General features: G+C 23.2%; 2 protein-coding genes across 2 annotated transcripts in view; one reads left to right on the plus strand and one right to left on the minus strand.

Annotated features, from left to right (window-relative positions):
• Window positions 1-351: 351 nt before the first annotated feature.
• Window positions 352-27,093, minus strand: part of LOC112601408 (H(+)/Cl(-) exchange transporter 7-like) — a 36,718-nt gene continuing 9,976 nt past the window's right edge. Inside the window, exons 9-13 of the mRNA XM_025349047.1 lie at window positions 26,183-26,362; window positions 24,254-24,472; window positions 24,003-24,179; window positions 23,670-23,753; window positions 352-638 (exon numbers count right to left, since the gene is read on the minus strand). Of these exons, the coding sequence (XP_025204832.1) occupies window positions 546-638; window positions 23,670-23,753; window positions 24,003-24,179; window positions 24,254-24,472; window positions 26,183-26,362 (753 nt within the window). The 3' untranslated portion in view covers window positions 352-545. The remainder of the gene's footprint in view (window positions 639-23,669; window positions 23,754-24,002; window positions 24,180-24,253; window positions 24,473-26,182; window positions 26,363-27,093) is intronic.
• LOC112601330 (cold and drought-regulated protein CORA-like) lies at window positions 20,400-21,924 on the plus strand. The gene is made up of 2 exons (XM_025348887.1): window positions 20,400-20,503; window positions 21,489-21,924. The coding sequence occupies exons 1-2, from the start codon at window positions 20,486-20,488 to the stop codon at window positions 21,801-21,803; spliced, it is 333 nt and encodes a 110-aa protein (XP_025204672.1). The 5' UTR covers window positions 20,400-20,485; the 3' UTR covers window positions 21,804-21,924.

The following is a 27,093-nucleotide window of genomic DNA, read 5'->3' on the forward strand; positions in this document are numbered from 1 at the left end:
TTAATACAACAAAATTACTTTTGAATATTTTATGTATTTCTCATGTTCACAATGTCATATTTGTTAAGTTAACTGAACAATTTATACTTCTTACTCTACAAGTTCATTAGTAGTATTCTTCTGCACCTTATAATAAAGTTTGCTAAAAAATGTACAATAGTATTTAAGAGTTGAGTTTAAAATTCGTTCATATTATTAGATAAAAAATATAAATATAATAATTTTTAAATTTAATAATTTATTAGTTGTATTATAACTTATTATTTATTAATGACCGTTCAAATTTTAATTAACAAACATACCTAATATGTGTATAAGTTTGTGTTCTAAAAAATATTTTAACGCATGACATTGCTATTTTTTATTTACAAACTATTTGTATATATTATACAATGAGCAAATAGATCACACACGAAGACGTGTAGAAAGAGGAGTTCAGTAACATCACTTTATAAATTCGAAAACATACGTCTATAAGTGCAAACATTAGTTATGAGAATACATTTTAAATTTATAAATATAATAAATAATATTTTATATGTTTTTTAGTACACATTGACTTCCTTTAGTCCCATTGTGGCAGCTTTTCTCCAAAGTCGAAATTTTGCTAAGTCCTTTCGTGTTATGATACCGATCACCTGAAAAAAATATTTGAAATATATTTTATTTATTTTTAGTAATTCATTCAACAGTGATGAGAATATAAATAATAGTCTAATGAATTTTGTGACTAAATTTTAAATATTAAATAATAGGTAGTCGAGATTAATTATCTTCATATAAATTGTTATTGAATCTATAATATTTTGAAAAATGCTACTAAAATATTGAAGGCTACAAACTATAAATCGGCTTAATTTCGTTTTATTATAGTATAAGTATCTTCACTATGATTGAATCTTGTACAAAGCAAAAAAAAATCTCCTTCTTTGATATTTATTTTAGATTCTGAAAGGAGCGATGAATGTATTGATATTTTATTTTAAAATTATGTGTGAGTTATTTTTTGCGTATGAGTATATGATATATTATAGATAAAATGCTTCGACATTCAACTTTGAGGGTGATTTTGGATTAAATTTTTATATTAGAAAGGTCAAAATGAAAAAGGAAAACAAGAATTTTTTATGCTTAGCCAGGTTTTGACTAAATTTTAATTTCATAATTTTCTATACATGGTAAAATCTTCAAAATATTTTGACTTTTTTTGAGTTATTTATAGATAATTTAAATTTTCTTTATATAAATTTCAATAAAACGTTTGTTAATGAGTAAGAATGCTTGGAAATTCAACACAAGTATCCTGATAAATGGTTTATTTTCCAACTTTATTAAAAATTAATAATCATAATATTTTTTTATAAGCATTTAAATTCTAAATTTTGACAAAATTCGTAAAAATCTCGAAGAATACAATTTATTTTGTAATTAGTTACACATAAAAAAATATTTGTTTTTATTAAGATTTAAAAATTGAAAACAAGGATTTTTTAAAAATTTTTAACCTATGTAAAAAAAAAAATCTTCTGGAAAGCTAAATTAAATTTTTATGATCATTTAAAGTTACAGCATTGGACTTGAATAATAACTTTTTTGAAAATAAATAACTGTCGATATTTAAAATTTTTCACCAAATACTTTTATTTTCATTTTCATTATATGAAAATATTTTCAACATTTTTTAACTCATTTTGAGCTATTTTTTTTTCAAACATTGATAACAAATTATTTGCTGGGTCAAAATTCTTGAAAATTTAATTTGAGATTCTACATAAGTTGTTTTTATATCTGTATACAATTAATATTAAAAATATATACGCACAATTTTATTTTTTTATGCATTTGAAGTTAAAATTTTGACGAAACTATAAAGTTATAAAATAAAACTTTATTGATGACTTTTTGGATATACAGTATCAACTATGAGGTGCTATTAAAAATTCTAGTAAGAACTTTTCAGATTATAACTCTTTGTATGATTATAAATTACCTTTTGTATGTTTTTAGTTATATTCTTCATTTAAACTAAAAATAATTACAATAAAATAAATTGCCAAAATCCTGTATAAATGATTTCGTTTTCAATTAAAAATCACTCAAATCTACTAACATCTACTTTTTGACATTATTATTAATAATCCTCTTCGCAGACTAAAGAGAAATTAACGTTGAGAATTAAATTTCAATCGTACTAAATTATTATCCATTCTAATCAAATATTCAAATGAATGGCTGCTATTTTCATGTGTGTTCAAGTCATAATGTTTATCTGAATACATGCCTATTATAATACTTAATTACAAACTATTTTATAAATAAAGTTTAAAAAAAAGATTGAACTAGTCTGTGGATTATAGCTGATTTAAAAAAAAATTATTTTAGAAGAAAATGGCTGAAAGGAAGTCTATATTATATTTTGGAATTATACTAACAATAAAAAAATTATTAAACAATCATGGATATTTAATTTCAATAAAATTATGCTTAATCCACATTAAAAGTAAAGTAAAATGCATTATTATGTATTAATGTGTATTGTGTAGGTGTTTATACTTATTATTAGCTTCAGAACGATATTGATATATTTAACGCTAATCACAAACTGCGCTGACAATCGTTGTTCGTTAAGCTTGTAATATGTCATATTTATATATTATGTATGATAAAATACCTTACATATTTATAACACAGGATTTAGTATTCTAAAAAAAGGTTTACACTAAAAATGTTATAAGATCATTTTTTTATAGGTTTTGGTTTTGTTAACCTAAATTTTTTGTGAAATTACACTATGTTAATAAAACATTTTTATTTTAATAATAATGTTTTGTCGACTCCTAAGATGTTTTCTTGAGTGTTTGTCTATCGTTTTGTGGATATTTTCTAGATTGTTAAAAACTATTGAATGAAATATCCATAAAGTGATGGACAAACACTCAAGAAAACATTTTAGGAGTCAACAATTCATTATTAGTAAAATGAAAAATAAAAATAAAAAATGTTTTATCAACATATTGTAATTTCACAAAAAATTAGGTAAACAAAACTAAAATCTATAAAAAAATGATCTTATTACATTTTGTAGAATAAATCTTTTTTTAGAATACTAAATTCTGTGTTATAAATATGTAAAATATTTTATCATACATTCAAACGGACGTTATGTATATTTAATTAATCGAGAAAAATTAATTTCAATAAATAAATACAATATTTTAATATTATCAATTTTTCTTGAAAAATAATGGACAATTTTTAAATTTTCGCAAAATACGATAGTTTCTGAACTAAATAAAATAATAAGAAAAATACCCCTTCTGTCATATTCAACCCCAATGTGGCACCAAAAGGGGTTGATTGAGACCATCCGAATTTCGTCAAAATTACTTACTCATGTAACTGAACAAATTAAAAAGGTACTGTGTTAACTTTTCAAAAAAAAATATTCCACAAATATAAATAAGGACCACCATAATGTATATATAGATATGTAAATGTAATGTACTTATGTATGTATTATAAAATTTTAATTTACCAACTATGGCACGATTTTTAAGAAACATTGCGACATTAAAAATAATATTTCATAATTTTTTTCACAGTATATATCTAATTTAAAAAAATGAATTTAATAAATTACATAATGTACCTACTTAACGTTGTGTTTCGAGTTGACTTTTCCGTATAGAGTAAATGGCGTGTAACTCGTTATGTTTGTTAATTGTGCATACGTTTTTGTTCAAATAAGAGATATATACCATTCCAAACATTTCCAGTTAGTCGAAAAAGTTATATAAATAATATGTTATTGTCTATTTCCAATAGTTTTTAATTATTCTTTGCGTCAATTTTCTTGTTATTTGTTATAAACCGTTTTAGAAAGTCTCAACGAGTATAAAAGTGAACAAGAATTGTATCCCTTATTAAGTTTCAGTGAAGTATTTACAGAGAGGAATTTATAGATTCTTCCATTGTATTTATTTTCACTGATATAAATATAATATATAATATTGTTTTTAATATTTGTGGTTATATACATAAATAATATTATAATTTATAATATTATTTATAATTATTATAATTTATAATATTAATTATGTGTCGAATAATAGGTGTTTGGTTGTTATTTTAAGGGGATAGCTCGTGGATCCGTAGCATACAATAACATGTATACAATATTTGAATATTTAGCAACCCATTTAGTACTTCTATGCAAGGTCGTAGCTGAAGCAAATTTTCGGGGGGGGGGGGGGGGGGTAAATCAAATAATATTTTCAAAAAAAACTAACACTTATTTTAAACAAAATAAAAAATTTTAACAATATAATTGATAATCAAACATAGTTATCATATTATTTAGTACCCACATGGTCACATGGTAAATTATTATAACTAAGTTACTTAAATAAATTAAATTTATTAACTATAAAGTATTTCGAGGGGGGGAGGAGGTTTAACCCCTAAAAACCCCTCTTATATACGGCCTTGCATTTATGTTATAAACTTATAAATTATAATGCATTAAAAATTCAAAAAATATTGCAGGGTGAGGGCATAATTAATAGGTATATTATAAGTTACATCACCGACTACATAGAAAGTCCATGCTTTGATTAAATATATATTTTTGTTCGACGTTCTAAATAATTTCAATATTGCAATAAAATACAGATAACAATCAAATTAAAACACTAAAATATGAGTTATTTTATCATTTATTATTGTATTACTTTATTTTTATTTTGGCATAATTCACTACTCATTATAGTCGCAAAACCGTACTAATAGTGCACTACTCAGACACTTGTTATTAACTTATAGATAAGTTAATTTTCGACTGTTTGAAACAACGAGTACAAATAAACTTTAGTTGTGATTTTTACTTAAATTTAAAAACCATTGTTTTAGTGGTTTAATTATTATTGATTCATGTGTACATAATAAATCATAAATATTTTATACTACTAATGTTTTACATAAAAAATTTTATATTTATTTTTATAGTAAATTTTTAATTTGCTATTATTTTTTGTTTTAAAGAAAATAGTTTTATAAATATATGTGTAGTACTAATAATATCAACCCTGAATACTTTTAAAAAACAGTGGTGACGGGGATGGTAAGGTATATGTACATAAGCACGTAAATTCATTGTGGTTAATTTATCATAATGTCAACTTATCGCCACGTCAATTTATTGTAAATTAATCTACTAAATTCTACGTTTTATTTTTTCCGTGTTAATATAGACTTAGAACTGTTTACACATTTATTTTTTATGTAGTTATAGCTAAATTTTTGTCTTAAAAAATAAGTCTGTAATTATCATTTAACTAAAGTTAAAATAATTAATCGTTAAAATTATATAAATGTAAAATATTATATTTGTAATTGGAAATTGTGTACTATTTTTTGTACTATTTATCTTTATATTTTTTAAATCAAAGCAAATATTTTTTAAACGCTGTGCTTTTTTTTTAAGTATTCTTTTTTCACAAGAGGACATTCGCCAGCTATATATTATTCAAGTTTTACTTTTTTTATATTATCATCATTTTTTAAATTGGTTATGAATTTTCAAGTACTTGGATGACATTGATTTAAAACTAAAGTAAAACAATTATGTCATTCTTCTACTGCATTATTAGTCCTACGTAAATCTTCCGAAACTAATAAATAACAATTTTAAATTGAAATGCTAAATTTAGATGCTTTCCTTTTTTTGTACCCTATCCAAGTCTCTTCAAAATAGTTCAGTGTTAGCGATAATAATTTGTCGTATTCCATATAATATGAAGTGTCCACCTACAGTTTATTAGAAAGATTAATAATTATGTACCTTATTTTCTGATACATAAGCTAAATCTTGTAACTTTTATACTTGTAATGCAAATTTTACATCGTCTTTTATTTTATTTGAAGACTTGCATCCTGAATTTGTCACCATTTACACTGTGAAAAATTAAAAAGCATTCTTTTATTTCTGTTTCTGAAAACTCGTAATTTATTGTATTCATAGTAGCTTTTTTAAAGTTAACCATAATAGTTTTAAGACTTCATCCATAGTTATAGTTTTTAAAGCATGAAATGTACGTCTATAAGTAATTTTCTTTTTTATAGGGTAATAAGATTTAAGCTGACGACAAAACTTTAAATATTGTATTGCATGACTAGCATAAATTTGATGAAATAAAGATGAATTACTTGAAAATGTCCAATCACAAATTCAAATGTTACATTGTGCTATAAGTTTCAATAAATTCGTTGTTGAAAAAATTTAAATCCTGTTGATAATAATACCTCTGTCATTTGTAAAAAAAGGATTATCATTGATGGTTTTTGTCAATTTGTTAGATCAGCGGTTCTCAAACTTTTTTGTTCGCGGAGCCCATATATTCCTAAAAAAAATTACGGAGCCCCAAAGATCAGAAATGTCTATATGAGACAACAAAAATTCATAAATAAATTATGTAATTATAATTAACAATTGTAAATGATTTGCTTTTTATTTTCATTTTCTGTAAAATACGAATATATACGATCCATTTGAATTTTTATTCACAAAAAAAATTGTTAACAATAAAAACAATTGATGGTAAAATAGGAAACACGTAATACGAAATACACACCGAAATAACAATATTTGCGTCAGCGGCCGATGAATAACGAGTAATGACTGAAGAATCAAGAAATTATTAGAACTTCGTAGAATGTAGATTGTACTATTGTAGATAAGTAAACTAAATAATTATCGTACAACATGTCAAATGAACAAAAAACCCGACTTTTATCTAATCTCATTTTGACAATGACACAAAATATGACATATGTGGATTTATAAATATTTTAAAGTTTTAAACGTTTAAAATAATTCATATTGGTACGGTCTAAATAATATTGATTATAAAAATAAAAATTTAACTAAGAAATATAATAATAATTTAATAATTTAAATTTAATAAATACAAATATTCTCAGGGAGCCACGGAGCCCCTAGACTACTCTCGCGGAGCCCTAGGGCTCCGCGGAGCACAGTTTGAGAACCGCTGTGTTAGATATAAATATAATAAAATTAAAATTGGGTGGATCGTTTTGAATTTGTTGTGTTTATGTACACGTTGTATAGTACACTTGAGTCTATGAATATTATGAGTAGGTTACTGAGCTGCACATTTTGTAAGGATTTGAAATAATGCTGTAGTTACTACATATTGAGAATTTGTATCAATGTTATGAATAGCTATTTATTTTAGTAAATTTACTATTTTTTTTTTTAAATATTAGTGCCTGTTGATTTCGAAACGTTCTTATAGTCGGTAAATACAACTTATTAAAAATTTAATATTTTCCGTCACTTGAATGAACGCGTCCATGACATTTTGTTTTTAAAATATTGGTTATATTTCTATATTGACTTCACGTCACTTTTTTTTCTTTTACGAAAATATGTTAACCATTTAATGAAAGAATATATTTTTCTTTTTCAGTCTTTAAAATGTCAATAGCCGTAATTTAGCAGAAAAGTGAAAACGCACCAATACGGAAACATGCAATATAAATGAAGTTCGACGATTGTTGATTGACTGAGGCATAAACTGGCCTAGTTATCTCATTATCGTTTATTGTAGATTTATTTTTAAACGTAATACATTAAAGCTGCAGATAAGCAATAACTACGATAAAGATTATAATTATTAATCAGTGATAGTAATGTAACGTGATATTCTTAGATTTTCAGCCGTAGTTGATTTAAATATATTTATATATGAGGTAAATTGATTATGATAAATTGAATTGAGATGAATTAACGTGCTACTGATAACCGTACAACCTTCTCTCCAGGAAAATGATAATATTATTTAAACATATTATGTTTGGCAACGTATATTTTTCCCCTCCTCTTTAGATAAGATCCTGATTACACCATTAAAGTTTGTTTTACTTGCTATCTTGAATTATGTATTGCATATTATTCATACATAGTACGTTATTAGTTATTATGTATACCTACTTATAAACATATTGCATTTTGTTTTTGTCAATATCTATTTACTTTATTGAGTTTAAACTTTTAAACGTTTAATATCAATGGGTTTAAAATTTTTTAATATAATACATAAGTAAACACTTTAAGAATTAGAAAGTTGTCAAATAATAAGCAATAGTTATTTATTAATTGACTTATATATAATATGTTTATTACCCAATATATTTATTATATATTAATATTTTACGTAAAAAAAAACAACCACTTTTTGGTTATCTAATTTTGTTTTTACTTTTGAAATAAAAAGTTTTTCGAGTTAATATTTTAGTTTTTTTAATCAGTAAGGGTTTAGATATAAGATAATATTACATTATTACATAACTAGTAAATTATTACAAACTTGATTAATGATAAAAAGAAAAAGTTAAACAGTCTGTTAGGGATGCACGATTAGGGTAAGGAGTGTCAAGGTATACAAATTCATTAAAGGTTTTAATAATAATAATAATAATAATAAATAAAAATAAAACTACCATAAAATAGGTTGATAAATAACATCAAGTATTCTGTTTAATGGAATATTAACAAATTTACTTAACTAAATTAAATATTGAAAACAAACCTAATTCATTTAATTATTCGTGCTTTTAAGCTAGATGAACAAAGATGAAAGTTAAAAAAATGAAACAAGTTCTTTGAACTCTTTGTGAATTTTAGCTATAAAAAAATTTAAGTGGTATAAGACCAAGGTGCAAAAAACCAAATAATCACTATTTCAAATAATAACAGACTTGAAAATCATGGAATAGAAATAATAAAAATATGTACAAATGTTTAAAATATTATTTTTATTTTACCTCGTCAGTGTTGTTGATAACAACTATGTGCCGTAGTCCTAGAGTTCGAAACAATCTAAAAGTTCTTGACAAACTTGTTTCCATAAATAAATAAAAAAACCAAAAAAAACCTCAATTATAAAGTATAGTAGGTATATAAAATGTACGTAATATATTTATACTAAAAATGTACAACGTTAACCAACTCTAAAGTTATTATTTTTAATTGTTAAGTATCGATCTGCTCTATAATAAAATTAAGCTATTACAGCCGTTTAATACAAATTATATGTGTACTCGTTCGTACTTCCATATTTAGTACTTAAACTACATTATAATTAACCGCAACCACCTAATTTTTCAAAAATGAATAATTCATGAATTCAAGGACGTATGAAATTTGTTTTTATTACCAAACAAAACTGTCTTAATTTTTTGTCTGATAACTAATCCTGTAGGTAACTAAATGATTTTCTTCTATATTTTTAATTCTACAAAGAAATGTTTACCGATAATTATTATGGGTATCTATACTTATGCACAGTTGGTTTAGTTGTTGTTTGTGTCAAATCAATTAGTCAATATATGTAATTTTATGAAAGCGTAATTTTAACGATTAGGAATATAACTTGACTTCTATTCAAAAAATCGTAATTTGAATATTTATGATTATCAAATGATATTAACAACGATAGATTTATATTGCAAAAACTTAACTTTTTATAATAATACATTCTATTTATATAAATAAAAATGTACAGCTATTTTTCTTATAGGCGCAGTTAAAAATATAAAATTTTAAATTTAACTTTATACCTGAAATTATTTTTGTTGTTGAAGTTTGATGCAATTTTTTTCTTAAAAGTGTTGTTAGATAGAAGTAAAAATAAAAGAGCGATGAGTTGCTATAGATTATATGAGTTGAAAAGAATACCTCGTCAGTCATCATTAATCTAAAGTATAATGTACAAATGTGTTAAATTTTAATTCAAGGATAAATCATTATTTATAATTTTAAAGTATAATAAACAATTCTGAACGGAAACAGTTTGTTAGCCTATTGGTTTTAGAATATTTTATTATATATGTTATTTACAAGTATAATCATTAGAATTTTTTTCTTTAAAATAAATTTATTCTAATTTTGAATTTTGAATTTTCAAGTACATTTAAAGACCGTATTTTTGAATTACTAACATAATATTTGGTACTTCTTAAAAAGTATCCTGCGGCAATAAAAACTTATGACTTTCAAATGAGAATTGTTTTTTATTCTAAATTATTTAGTGAATAACTTTTTTGAAAATATTGATGTATCTAATTAAAGATTTGAACGTGTAGTTTTTAAGTTGTTATACTAAGTACACTTAAGATAAATTATGGTTCTCGAATGTCTAAGAATACCAAAAATTAGATTTTGAATTTATTTATAATTAAGGAAAAAGGGAGCTCATTCGAGCTGGGTGTTATAGGTGGAAATACATTGAAAAAGTTGAGGGAGGGGAAATACAGGGTATCCCCCCATCCCCTCATAAATATTCTTGACAAATTTTAATTTAATATTTAAATAATTGTTTTGCACCAAATATTTGAAATAAAATAACTATCCATTTTTTTTTTTTACATATTTAAGCATTATTAGTATTATTATCATTTAGCATTATTATATTTATTTTAATAACCAGTATTGGAGAATATTTAGATAAAATTAATTTATCTTTTATTTTATCTAGATAACTCGCAAATCATTTATATTTATCTTCACATAGATAAAATTCTAGTTATCTATGAGTACCTATCTAGATAATTTATTTTTATGAGCTAAAAAAAAAATTAAAAAACTCAAAGATTAACTTTTCATATGTTTTAATTAATTAACTGTTTTATTTTATATTTATATCTTAAAATATTTTAAATTATTTATTTTTTTTATCTAATACCTGTACCTATATCACTAAATATTTGCAAAATTAATAAAATTATATGATATTTATCTAGATAAATTATTAATTATCTATTCCCAACACTGTTAATAACATATACATAGTAGTTATATTATAAAAAAATAAAACTATAAATAACTTAACTAAGTCGTAAATACTTTATATTTTATTTTAAAACCATTATCCTTGAACATTTTTTAAATTAATTTAAAGTACATTCACTGTCAACACTGTTTGTTAAATATTTTTCTATGCATAGAATAGATAGATTTGTAAAACATTTTTGGTACCTATATAGACGTTTTCACTCTTGTCTTTATTCTTTGTATAGTTGAAAAATATCACTCACGTCATGTTGCTGAACTAACTGATATAGAGCAAGAGTTACTTTTAGCATTTTATAAAAATAAGGGAACATTTTTTTTTTTTTTATTGTATTTTTTAAATAATTAATATTCCAATTATTGTTGATTTTATTTATGTATTTTTAGCAAAGTTCTAATTTAATATTTAATTTGTTAATATCCAAATAAATTCTAAAATATAATATATATTATTTTTGTATTTAAATTACTATTAATATACTGTTTATATCTATTTAAATATATATACCTAGTTGATATAAGCAAATTTACAATATGAAAATATTATGTTTCTTATAACTTATAATTTAAAAAAAATATATTTATGAAAATGAAACAATAATATCTTTATACTTTTGGAATAATTTTTAAATGGGTTTGGTGGACTTTTTTTTTTTTTTTGGGGGGGGGGGGGGGGGGGAAAGCTAATTCTCTTAAACGATTTTCGCCAATACTTGGTGAATCACTCTGTATATTTCTATTGCTATCAAAAATCTATATTTGTAATAGTAATATGGTAGTTTAAACTAATTTTTTACAAAAATAAAAAGTATAAATTATATTATATATTTTATAATAATTATTTCATGTTTTATTATTAGTTGTTATTAATTTTAAAGTTAATACTGACGTAATAAAAACAGTTTAAAGAGAGGTTAATAGTATTAAAGTAATCACATGTGCTACTAAATTATAAAAAAAAAAAATAATATAAAATAAATTTTCCGGTATAATTTGTATAATTTTGTTGAGTAGTAATATTAAATTAATAAATATAAAGCATCAGAAACGCTACATTAAATTTCTCAATTTATTCATAACTTATAATTAATTATTTTTTTCAAATTTTCAAATTGGCTCTTTTTCGTTCAATTCAATTATGTATATTTTGTTTAAATTCGATAAATATTGTAAGTTTTACAACTAACGATATTTTAGACATAAACCGCATAAACTTAATAAAGAAATACGATAAAATATATTGTTTTATTTTTAAGTTATATTAAAGAATATATATATTACACTGAATATTCTTATGTATAAACTTTTATAATAATCATCCCCAATGCATAATACCTACATACCTATGTTTATATTGGTTATGAATTTTGACATTTTTGACACTTTTTAGTTCATATTGTTATTTTTTTAGAATAGTGCGGAGTCTCAAAAAATTTAATATCGGTAAAATATTCGTTTTTTTTTGACAGCAGTTCTATATTTAAAATGTATTAAAATAAAATCATGTATATTTTCAGGATCAAGACGTTTAATCATAAAATAATTAAGATACATCAAACATAATTTTATACTAGTTAAATGAATTTTAAATTTTGTTTAAATAAACAGATGTAAATGTAAATTACTTAGTACTTGGAAATTACCGCAGGATAGTATAATTGTTATTAAATTGAAGTAAATTAAAAAATATCGCACTTGAAAAACGAAAAATGTATGTCTTGTAATACGAAAAACTAAACATTTTTATAAAATTATAGATTGTTGAAAATTTAAAAAAATTAATTTCTTGAGTTTCAAATTAAACCATTTGCAGTGAAGTCATTATTATCTGAGGTTTTTGAGATTTTTAAATATTCGAAGTACATTTAAGTTAAAATAAATATTGTATCATGATTTCAAGTCTTTTGAAATTCTTGTTTCTCTTAAAATTCAAATTATATATTATTCACGAAATTAAATAATGCAAATTATTTATTTATTTATTTTAGTGAAAATTTACATTGAATATTTACTATATACTTCATTAAATTTGATAAAAATAATTTTAAATAACTAAGGTTATTTAATTGAAAATTTTTTTGATTTGGTTAAATTTTTATTAGGCACACATTTTTAGGTCTTAATAACTTAAACTGTCAAATGTTTTGTAGAAAAGTAAATCATTGTTTCTATAACAGTAATTAAATATATTTATGTTTATTTTAATAATGCTTTTTATAGTAATCAAAAAATATTTATAATGGTATAATAACTGTCATAAAGTAGGGTCATCATTTGGGATGTCACATCTATAAAGTGGATTGGTAGTTTTATTTACCTGACCATATTATAGATAATAGTTTTCTGGCACCACGATTGTACTATAAATAAAAGTAATAATTTATTATAAAATAATAAATTTAATAATTTTTAAAGTTACATATTTCTTTATGGTTTATTGCAAGAGTATTCAACTTGCAGCTCGCGTCTTATTTTTAAAATCAAATTCTACTTATTATTATTTTACGTTTATAAATATTTTAGCTCTTGATATAATTTTATTTATCTATGTGGCTTACGAACATATTTATGTTGGTCACTCGATTGCGATTTCAAAAAATTGTAGCGTCCCGACAATTATCATAATTATTGAAAAGCTATAATTATTTGATAACTAAATAAAAGAATTCTAATCATTATAGTAAAGTTTTAATAAATTAACTTTGTAAATATCTTTTTTTTAAACTAGTATGACGCTCTTGTGTTGTTATGTTACTTTTGTATCTAGCATAGAAAATGTTTGGACAACTTAATTTTATAACAACTGTAATTTTGTAATAGTATCTCTCATTTTAAATTTAAATTAATAAAATTTTATAGTTAAATTATGTGTTAAAATTTTGTTTTTTATAATTCAGAATTTCTAGTAAACATAGTTAATTTGGAATCTTGTAATATAATTTCTTATAATGTAGTAAGCAAATATTATATTTTGAAACTCTCAGTCATTATACCATAAGATTATGTGTGACGTCAAAATGCTAATGTGTACAAACATAATATGTATGACAAATTGTTATTTGGAATAAACCTAAGATAAAAACATAATAATACGAAAACTCGTTTGATATGAGAGTATCTAAACTGTATAAAAAATAGTTCATCGTTTATGAACCGGTTAACTTTTTAATTATTTGCATGAAAGTTGTTTTGCTCAAGATAATGAAAATACATGCAAAATATTTCAATCAGTTTCTTTGGGTTTTTCAAATGAGATTATAATATTCAAAACCGCCACATCAGCTATGCGTTAGTTCTTTTAGTAGTGTTTATAACATATGTATAATAAGATATATTATTATGTGTGTATATATACTCAATTTGTATATATAACCTATAATTTAAATGTACGTAACATTGTAATTATTAGATACAATATAATGTGTATGTAAATAAAAAAAATTATAAAATTATTTTACGCACTCAAAATTGTTCTTTATTAGGTAGCTGCAATTGATCTGCGTCTAATTATACTTATCGGATTAAAAATAGTTATAAATCATACATTGCGATAATGGCACCCAAAAATTACGCCACCGACCACCGTTTGCAGTAATATTATTTGTCTGGTCTGTCGTTTTTTTCGTTTGTTCTCGACAAGTGAACAAATAGAAGTAACACGCCAACACGAATTTCAATAATAATAATATTATATCTGTAGCGGAAACATAGAGAACAAGAAATTAAAATTCCAAGACAGAGAATAAAAATACACGATGAGGTACAGTACTAGCCCGCAGTTACAAAGTTATAATGTTACAAAATAATAAATATGAATAATAAATGACAATGTTGAACTGTATCTCTGCCGCTGGGCTACCGAGATAAAAATGGTTAATTTTTTTTTTTCAATTAGAATATTACAACACTTATTAATTATAAATTATAATGATAAAAATACGATTTACTCGTTAACTGCTTCAAACTCAAATATGCTTTTCTATTAGTAGAATGTTAGACGAATGGACGAGTATAGTGGCGTCACAAAATGGGAACATAAAAAAGACCTGTGTACGAGTATGTTATCATTCAAAAAAAATATAAACTTAATAATAGTTTTCCAAAAATGTTGTTATGAAATGACTTCTAATTATATTCAAGCATTTTATATATAATATTAATTTATAGGCACATACAAATTTGTAGAAATGTATTTTACTGAAGTAAAGTTATTTATATTTTGAGATCTTTCTAAATTTTTTTTTTTACTTGAATTTTCATCTAAATTTCATCGGCAAATTTTCGATGCACCATAAGAGAAATATATTACAATGAATTAATTACTGAATTTATAGTTATAAATCATTATTTATTACACTGAATCTGTACTGAAATATTTACTATTGTATCTATATACCAGATACCTATGCTATTGTTATATTATACTTGCAGAGTTGTGCACAATAAATATATTTTTGCAAAACAATTTAAAATAAATAGTATATAGAGTGATTAACCAAGCATGATCAGTGTATACCCCTTTTATCTTAAAAAATTTAGTTACTCTAAGTATATTTTTTAAAAGTTTTAAATATTCTTAAAGATCAAATTTCTAAATTCTTGAGATTTTTTTAGCACTTAAGGAGTGTCCTGTACCAATACAAACTGTTTTTTTTTCAAATAAGAATCATCGTTTAACAAATCAAATATTAAATCTATTTTATATATTTTTTTAAAAGCCACTTTTAAAGGTTATTATACTTAGTAAAATAATTTTAATAACTTAGAAAATACTCGTCCGGATTTTGAATTAGGTACATAAAAATGTTTAAGTAATAATTATCGAATAGAATTTTAAAATATTATCTAAAATATACTTAAAAAATTTCAGTTTTGAATAAATTTATCATTTAAGATGAACATGAACAAGGGGAGTATTTATGGATATCTTACATTTAATAAGTAAAGGATAAATACACAACTGCGTTTTACTCGTAAAACTATATTGTGATACCAAAAAGACGACGTAATCACTTTTTTCGTTATACTTTATATTTTATTTTTGATATAAACAAGCTTACAAAAAAAATGTTTGTTTATCTTCGATAAATATTTCGTCATAAGGAATATCAAATATCGTGTAGTAAAAATTATTCATTCTAAACAGTTTATAGCCTGAGTTGAAAGTTACTTATAATATCTTCATTATGATACCTATTAGTAACTAAAATATTTTAATTTATCAAATAAAAATTGTATTTATACTAAAGTAAGAAAAATCACTTTATGTAGGTACTCTCTTATTTTCTCATTTGAAATGTGTGTAAGTTTATCGATGTTGATATATGTCTATAAATTGAGAATATATATTAGGTACTTTTTTTATAATATATTATATAATACACGTGTATAGAATAATTAATGTTATTTCGTGTAATCGAATTCAAAAGCCACCCAAAATGACATTAAACTTAATCGGCAAACACGACTAAACAACATGGCGTGATAAATACGCGGTGCTGTATTATATAGCATAACAATGGTTGACGTACGATATAGTAGAAAAAAGATTAAAGTAATTTAGTGCCGATAAAACAAAACTCAAGCTATTCGTTGATAGACAACGGCGTGACGGCATTATTTTATAACACAAAAGTAGTGCAAAAATATGTCACTATTAGAACTGAATAATACATTTTTAAATAAGCAATAATATACATACAGGTACATATGAGTACATAAAATAGAAACTTAAATGTTATAAGAAGGTAAAGAACCGAATTTATCGTGTATCACGCAAATAAAATATGTTGTTTTATGCATTTAAAAATCATGGCCAATAATATATTGAAATACGGCCAATACGGGATAAAAAAATATTATTGTTATTATTATATTTTTATTTTTATTTTTTTTTATTCATAACGAATTAAATTTATGATTTACCCTTGAAAACGCAATGTATATTATATTGTATAGTAAAATATTGTTTATATTCTTCGAGTTGTTTTTGTGAGTATTTGTAGCATTCAGTGATCGTAATTTAAATAATATAAATAAGATTAGCTTCTTATAAAAAAAAAAAAAAAAAAAACCATAATATAATAATACACATAATATTGGAAAGTTTTAGGACCCTAAAATTAATATTAAATAATATATAAGAAAATAACTAAAATCGTTATTTTTCATTTAGATACAACTTTTTGATGTATATCGCAGAAGTATTATCAATATAAAAATGTATTTGAATACAAAGACTAAGTTTAAAATAAATGTAAATGAAAATAGGCGAGCAATTTTTTTCAGATTCTATCATATAGTTATTTATAATAGCTGTAAAGTATGTTAAATATCTAAAATCCTATCCTAGACATAAAGACACAAATGATAGCTAGAAAAGTTTATGAGCCAAGTTAACTTAAATTAATTAATACAAAAAAAAAAAAAACTATTAAAAATAGAAAATTTTAAACGTTTATTACGAATTTTTATTGTGTACGTTAAGCGATTTTCATTTGCGTAGAAACATTTTTTTAACTCTTTCCGAATACCAAATTTTTTCAGAGTAGTAATTCAACTGTAGATATCTCAAATGATTGTCATTCGTTTCGTTTCAATCATTCATTATATTGATACAAATCTACAATTTTTAATATTAGATAAAAATATATTTTATTCAAAAAAAATGTTGTGTAAAGTTTATTTTTTATGAGAAGATTATAGTAATGAGTTTTTTTTTTTAATTTTAAGCTACCAATCATCTATAACAAAATTAATAATTTCATGTTAGATATATGCGTACATAGTGATATTATGAGTATATGATATAAATAAACCTTGGATATTATTTTAAACATTACCTACTGAAAATTACAAAAGGTATTAAAAATAATAATAATCATAAAATAATATTGAGTTTTCGATTTACAAAGTTAATACATTTTAGTTATTCGAATTTTGAATATTTACTAATAAAAAATAAATTATGAAAAGATCTATCATTTTGAAATGAATCTAATTGACGTAGCATGAGATAATCACTATAGAACTCAACTATCCCAGTTATAAAAACGCAAACACGTGGAACATTTAAAAAAAAATTACTCAAGTCAGTCAAGGAAATGCATTTCATTGATTTTAAATAAATTGTTAAATATTAATATATTTAAAACGTTACCTAAATTTAAATTAAGACATAAAAAAAATATTTTATGAGTATTCAAAATGAAATTAATTTCAAATCACAATAAAAATAGATTTTGATAGTTTTTACTTAAAATGTTTTAATTTTCAATTGTGAGAGTAGATTTGAATAAAAAATCAGATCTAGTTAGTACTTTTAACAGTATAAGATTTATGGTTGTTTTGTAAAATATTGGGGAAAAAAAATAACAATATCAGGAAAAACAGTAAATTTTACAAAAATCAAGTTTTCGACTAAATTGATTTTTTTGGATAACTCGAAAATAAATAAACATATCTTATTTTAAAATGTTGACAAATGTTTATATTATTATTTTCAATATTTACATTATATAGTTTTCAAAATATTACTCTTTTGAACTATTATTATTATTTTTATTATTTATAAAAACTTAAATTTTTATATTTTATTAAGTTATTTTTATATAATGCTAATAATAATAAAGTCTTCGCTGTGTTAAAATATTTGAAAATATGATATATGATTTTTCATAAGTGTTTTAAATACTAGTTAATAAATATGGACAATTAGTTAAAATATTTTTTTACTAGCGTTTAAATTAAGAATTTCGTCGAAATTTTTAGAATCTCGAAAATAATCAAATTATTATTTTTGTTAGAAATTCACAAACATTTTTCCTAATTTCTAAAATTTTAAAATTCAAAATAAGGTTTTATATAAGTTGTTTAAACTACTAAATACTAACAATTGCTACCAGAAAGTCAAATTAATTTTTTATAAACGTTTAAAGATAAAATTTTTACGACATTACATATTTAACCATAAAATAATTATTTCTCCTCAAATGATTTATTTTTATTTTTTGTTGTAATTAAAAGAAAAATTAGATTTAAATACTTGAAATTTTCAAATATTTAATTCATCATTTGCTATACATGTTAAGATCTAGACATTTATAGACATTTGAAGTTTGAAATTTGTTTTAATTTAATTTCCATAAATCTAGATAAATATTTGTTTATTTTGTAATAAAATACTTGAAAATTTAATAAAAGATCTTTCAAAAGTTTTTTTTATTGATTCATAAAAATTCACAATTTATTCTTATAAGCATTTTAATTTCAAGTTTTAACAAACTTTGTCAAAATCATTAAAGGGGAAATATAATTTAATTATAAATCAAAGCATAAATTTTAAAATTTAATTAATTATCTATTTTCTTTAAAAAATCGGTTTAATAATTAAAGAAGGTATCATCATAACATTTTGAGTATTTGAAAAACAAAATTGTGTGTTTACAATGAAATACGTATCTTATTATTTACATAGATATTTTATGGGAATTTATCTATAATATTTATTTAAATTTTCCGAAATTGTATATTTATTATTTATACACTGAACTCATGTATTAAAAAATTTCAAGTTATCCCCTGTATCACTTTAATCTGGACTTATTCGTCCTGTACATAGATTACACATGAAAAATATGAAAAAAAATAATTAAAAATTGTTCGTTTATATCTAAATTCTGAATAGAATAAATTATGTTAATATTATAAGTTATAAATAATGTTTTAGTCTAGTCCAGTGGTTTTAAACTTTTTTGTTGTCACGGACCACCTAGATGGCTTTTAAGTTGAACTAGAACCACTTTGGGTTTTGGTTCAAAAAAATAAAAAATTATGCTTTATTCTTTTAGTTTTGCCTGCAGATTAGTGTATTAAATTTATTAAAAAGTTAAAAGCATATATAAATATAAATAAAATATAACGATACCGGTGTATCATTAAAAAAAAAAAAAAAAATGAAATAAATATATCTTGAAAATATAATTTTTTCCAATATAACACGGACCGGTGGTTGATAACCACTGGTATAGTCTATTTATATTATTCTGTCTTGTGACCATAAAATTTAAACAATAATATCTCAACTAAATTTATGATAGATTTTACTTTTAAGTTTATGAATTAAAGTTATATTATCTATGACAGTGCCTTATGTATCGAAAATTAAAATTTAAAATTATCTAAGTTTATTTATATTTTAATGTTAACAAGATTAGTTTTAAATAACAGTCATTTAATAAAATAATTCTCATCAAGTGTCTAAAAACTTTTTCTATCTATTTTATCAAAAACAACATTAATAATAATAATAATAATAATAATAATAATATAGAATCGATTATTTACGGTTTATTATTATAATATTAAATCATATGATTATATGAAGTTAACCGGTTTATTCGTGAAGAGGAAAAAACTGAGGAGAGGTTTGGGTATTTCCTTGAATAACATTCATATAAGCCGAAGGCCAATACACTAGAAGTAATTAAAATTTTGTTTACAACAAATATTGATGAAATAAAAATGTATGAGGACTATATAAATGGCAACTAGCAGGTTCGAGGTATCAGTGTACATCATATTTTCGAAAACGAATATACAGAAGTCTCGAGAATCATGAAATCTTACACAGTGGTATGTATATTCTATTCAATATTATTTAGTCTATTACATTTTCTGTTTTGAATAAAAATAAAAATTAAATTTTTTGCGATAGATAAATAAAAAATTTTCTAAGATAAAAAAGTTGTTTATCAGTTTGAAATATTGTAAAAACAAATACAATTTTCTAATTAAATTAAAAATAGCCCAACTTAACCTGCATCAAATACAATTTTTAAAGAATGTATTTTAAAAGCTTTAAGACTTTCGAACTCGGAAAAAATTGTGTCTGAATTCTTTACTCTATTCAATAACTAAAAAAATAAACTATTTCTAAAATTATACACTCAATTAAATATTATTTCATGCTTGTTATTATAATAATACTTAACTTATATTTCATGTACCTACTATAGTTATTTGCGTGATATGATATATATTTTTAACGTATTTAATATATTATATTATTACTAAAATTTATTGCTGGAACTACATGTTATTTTAGTGAATAGTTGTTTTATCATTACTTTTAATAACTATTTAAATAAGAAAAATATAGTATCATTCTCCCGTCTCTATTTTGGCCACATTTTACTTCCTTCAAACTTTCTTTAAACAATTCCCATTTCTGCATGTTCCACAGTGACTTTATAGTTCGTGCATTACCCACCTAATCTTAATTTGTCCCAGTTTATTAATATGTTATCTTTTTTTTTAACTATACAAGATTTTTAATTTAGTTAGTAATTATTCTCCTCTTTATTTTTGTAAATAACTTCTATTTAATATTGTTTCCTTTATATTTTTTCTAATATGCTATTGTTGAAACTAATTTTATTATAAAACTTAAATTAATACAAAAAAACTGTTTAAATATTTGTCTTACAATTATTATATTAATTTGATAGATAAATGAAAAAATTAAAAATATCAATACTTTTTAAAATTTTTTCATTTCACAATAAAGGGATCACTAAAATATCAACTTTATAATGACTGAATTTTTAATGTTCTTTAGTTATTAGCTTTGTGCTTTGTCATTCTCGTAATGACTCAACAAGCTACTTCTGAGCCGGCTCCCGAACCACACAAAAATGGTGGCGGTGACTACCACCACGGAGGCGGTGGAAACTACCACCACGGAGGTAGTGACTACCACCACGGAGGCGGTGGAAACCACCACCACGGAGGTGGAAATTACCACCACGGAGGCGGTGGAAACCACCACCACGGAGGTGGAAATTACCACCACGGAGGTGGTCAAAATTACCACCACGGAGGTGGTGGAAATCATGGACACGGACACGGACATGGACACAAAGGATATCATTAAGTTTAACACAATTTCATTCTAATTATTAGATTTTAATAATATTAAAAAGCTATTACTTTTTTTCATATTCATTTATGTATCGTATATAATGCAAAATCAAATAAACGATAATATATTATAATATTTTCATCTATATTAAACAATTGAGTGTTAAATTATTTATTTCTTTTCTTACATAATATGGGTTAAGATATGATTTTAATCACCAAAAAATTAAAAGATAATATAGTATTGACTTAACCTCAGGAAGGAATTGGTTTTAACTTTGGCATTTAAAAAGTATAAATAGTTTTAGAAAAAAATCATAATACTATCAAATATAATAAATTTTTTGAGTATTCTTTCACCTATAAAACTATTACTACACATTGATATAATGTCATAATAATATAAAAGAATTTTTATAAGCTCACACATAATATTCAAAATTACAATAGACACACATTGTATCATTTGATTAAAAATTATCAATAGAATCAATTACTGTCTATTGAATTGAAAATATTTAATAACTTTGCAAAATATAAATTTAAATTGAAAGTTTGTGTTGTATTAGCATATAATCACATTTTTTTGTTTAAAAATAAATACTATTTTAATCGTAATATTATTATTTTTTGAGGTAATTTTAACTTAAAACTAAAATCACGTTTACATATGAAATAAATAAAAAATAAGATATTATTGTATACCTATTTTTTTGATGTTATCTAAGTTATATTAATTTGTGATCTCTGATGCAGATTATAGGTATAATATACAATAATTCAAGTCCATAACCAGAAAAATATTTATTTATTTTTTTGGGGGGGGGGGGGGGGGTTAGAGTATAAAACAATATATGAGTTTTAAATATAATAGGCATTTAAACCTATTCAATCTTATTTAAAGAAAACATTTCAAGAGGAGATCTGATCCTAAACCCCCTTGGCTACAGCCTTGTAATAATCTATATTTTCATTACGAATAATATTAGAGCTTTTTTGAAAAAAGAGAAATATATGATAGGATCATACGTGCAACCGTTTACATTAGTTTAGCACATTTGTATCCAAGTAATGTTTAGTACCAAATATATTTTTAGTTGGCGTTAAAAAAAAAAACTATAATAGGTCCACAATTCCCGAGTCACCCAAAAACTATATCCACAAAAAATAGTATAATATTATGCGGGGTTTTCAACAAAAAAATAAAATTTAAACGACTGATAGATTCTTTGTCAAAACTTGCAACATCCGTGATTAACGCCTTAATAGTGGTTTCGTTGGATAGATAACGGAGTCATAAATACTTGTAATAGGTATTATAGACACTCAAGTCAATTTCAAACGTTTCCGGGGTTCGGACTTAATGTAATTAAAAGTGAACTTGATTACATCCCAACATTTTTTCAAATAATTAAAATATACTTATTTTATGATATACCTATTTATAAATATGAAAAATATGAACAATTTTCTCAACTTGTAATAGTCATGATAAAAACCACTTATATCAATACAGCGCACTAATATATAATATCATATAGGGAGAAGTTTATTTGTATTATCATTTCATAACATAACATAGTACTCAACAATTAATGAAAAATTAAAAATAGCAGGCTTATAAATAGTGGAATACTTTTGTTGAATACAAGGTAACGGATTAACATTTCATGAATCGATGAATCAATACTGCATTTATCTATAATTCTTAATAACCTATATCAGATTTATAATTTAAACAATCTTAAAGTCATAATCTACTTATATTATTAATCAAGTTTTTTAACGTATTATATTAATATAAAATTACTTAACCTATCTATCTTAATCAATATATTTTATTTTTATTTCAGTAAATATTGTAAAAACTAGTACTCACTAATCTCACAATATATGGCGCTGAATTCATGTATGGTCGCAGATCAATAATAATACATCTTTTATCTTCTTCAACTCTTATTTTCTGAAATATATATATAAATATATTTGATTTAACATGATCAGTATTAAAACTAACCGAGAAGGACTTAGAAATACACACCATATTATATAGACGAGTATACCTGAGTTTTTAACTATATTTCCCATTTAATTCGTCAAATTAATTAGGTACACCTAGTCATATAGATAATATGAACTACGGTGTAAAAACTATTTATAAGATTTTTAACATCCATGCTTAAAAGCTTAACCAAGATTTTCATAAACCAACCTGGAAAAGTAGAGTATCGTCACAAATAAACGTTGATTTTCTAATAAGCTCCAGTTTTGTGTAATAATTTTCATCATGCAAAGGAGTAAGGTATAAATTGTGTTCAAGGATAACATTTAACTGAGACCGAAGAATAAATCCTTTAAGTAAGCCATAACATTTATGTTCTATAGTTGTCTGTGAACAGTGTTTTAGAAAATATTAAGACATTATTAACAAGCTGTGGAACTCGGTAAAGCTCTTATTCATACATTTACTCGGCAGTAGCAAACTTTTGATGCTACCACGGGAAACCCGTTGTGTTTAGTTGTGTTCAATATATCCACTAATTTTCCGACCATTAGTATATGAGGTATTGCACAGACTGTATCACTCATAAAGTCTTCTGTTGTGATATCACTAGTTAAAGGTGGGGGTTCACTTATTAATATAGGAACATCAGATAACTTAATCTGCATTTCATAAATACCCTTTAACAGATAAACCAAAATTTGTCACATTTATAATCACTTTTGTTTATTTCATTCCATTTACATAAATCATTTGAAATTAAAAGTTATGTAGTTTCTATAACATTATTATTCCATTTTAATTGAATTTATTTTTTTTTGATATTAAGGAAAATACTGAACGTTTTTTTACTGTTGACCCTCTAAAGTATCAACTAGAAACAACTTTTTATCAGAAATCGCCTACAAAGTTTAAAATCGATACAGTTTTTTCTGTTCTGAAGGCAATGATAGACAGAATAAATATCTATTATAGAAAATCAACATATTCATCAAAGTGTTCATATTCTAAAATATACTTTCAAGTAAATATAAAATAATAATACTTGAAATTACAATAATATCTAAATCTAACAAATGATCGTGGTTAGGTTATAAAAACAATTTTCAATTTATATTTGAAAATAGCTAACAAAAATCTAAATAGTTTATTCTAAAAACAATAATTTACTATATTAACTTAAAATTTTTCAGTCTAAAATAAGTAAATATTATAGTATTATATTATTATAATATTCTAAAACCGAAAAAGCAATTGCGTAGAACAAAAGTTAATAATGTGTTCATACATCAATTTAATATACAGTAGACGCCGCTTATAAGACTCACGGATATAAGGTTCAGTCGCTTATTAGACTCAAAATCGTCTGGAACGGTCCGGATGTATCCAAATACATTAAAAAAAAATCGGTTTTAAGACTCAACACTTCGGTTATAAGACTCAAATTTCGTAAATCAATAGTAGAAAATAAACTTTTTTGGTAATAATTTAGAAATAAATTGGTTTTGAAAAATGAAATAATATTCGTGTTGATTATTTCTAGTTTCTGTTGGTACCTTATAACGTATAATAATTTTTATCCAGATAAAAGTTCACATTTATCGCAATGATAATTATTATAACGATTATAATTTTAGTTTTTTTTTTTATCGGGATTATTAAATTTATTCAATAATAAAGTATGTAATATGTAATATGTGTTAATGTATTAAAATCAAAGCAAAATATGTAGTAAAATAAAATTTATAAATACGTAATTAATCTTTTTTTTTCCACTTCGCCTATAAGATTCATTCGGTTATAAGACTCACTTTGTGCTGGTCTCAAAGTGAGTCTTATAAGCGGCGTCTATTGTATTTAGTAAAAAATTCAGAGATTATTATAAAAAAAAAAATATATATATATTACTGTACTTAGCTGACTGTTGAAAGTAGTAAATAAATTGAATTCAAAAAGATCCTAAATGCATTTCTCGTCTATTTAGAAAATAACTAAAAAATTAATTAACTAAAGTATCAACTAGATAAAATTTTCTTCCAAAAACCGTCCTCCCACGATGTGAAGATTCAACCAAAGACCCACAAAAAACAAAAACCATTATAGGACTAATAATTAAAATACATTCATCGATCCACTAAGAATCTTATACATTGGTCTGCTTAGAATCAAAAAATAAGATTTTTATTGAATGTAATAAATGCCTATATTAATTAGTTTTTTAAATTTAGTGTTTCGAATAACTAATAGAGTTGAAGCTGTTGTTTATTAGAAAATAAGTTAGTTAAAATTTTTTTTCTTCACCAAATAATATTTGTAATAACTTAATAGATAAAAATTTAAATTACATCTAAAAAATATAATACAATAATGTCACAGTTTATGCAACTTACATCTGTAAAAAAATCACCAGTCCATTTAGCTGTGAATAAAGTAATCATCAATGGCAATAAGAATTGAACATTTCCTGTAGCCTCAATAAAAACGACAGTTAGACTTATAGTAGCTCTGACGATTCCGCCTAATTGTGCTGCAGCACCTAGTAATGCGTATTTTCCTGGGTCGTTTCCAATCTAAAATCAAAATATATTATATATATATACACTTTAAGAAATCAAAATTAAAATGTAGTGTTTTTATCTAAAATAACAAATTATTTTTAAGAATAATTTGGATAATAATGATTGTTAGATATTATATATAATATCAATTAAAGAAACACTTTCGAGATATTCTGTGTTAATAATATAAATTTGTGCATCTTCACGAAAATTGCATTACTTGCATTGTACACATCCAAAAATTATTATTTTCTGGAAATAGCTCTCAACTCCCCGATGTAAGATAGGTTCAAAATTTACTATACTGAGTTGGATTGCTTATAGACTATAGTTATTAGTTATTACTTATTAGTTATCACTTATTATATATACGATACACTTTGTTGGTAACAGAATGTTATCGTTATGCAACATGTTATACTGACATCAAGTTGTATATTACAGTCAACTTTGTTTAACACGTTTGTAGTGATCCCTTAATTAAAATTTCAATTTGTTTTTGGTTGAACAAAACTTCTATTATTCTAAATCACTTTCTGACATATTAAAATAAAAGTAAATATCCAATTTTTAACAACATGCGTTTTGAATGCAACAACAAATATTTGTAAAAATTAAACTTAAAACCAATACCTATTGCGAGTAGGTAAGAATGTAAGATAAGTACCAATGACTTTATGTTCAAAATTTAATTTATATTAGTTTTAACTAGGGCACGAATTTACATGTCTGCTTTAAAAAAA

Source organism: Melanaphis sacchari, unplaced genomic scaffold (assembly GCF_002803265.2).
Source record: "Melanaphis sacchari strain LSU unplaced genomic scaffold, SCAv2.0 Contig77_pilon_pilon, whole genome shotgun sequence".
Taxonomy (NCBI): domain Eukaryota; kingdom Metazoa; phylum Arthropoda; class Insecta; order Hemiptera; family Aphididae; genus Melanaphis; species Melanaphis sacchari.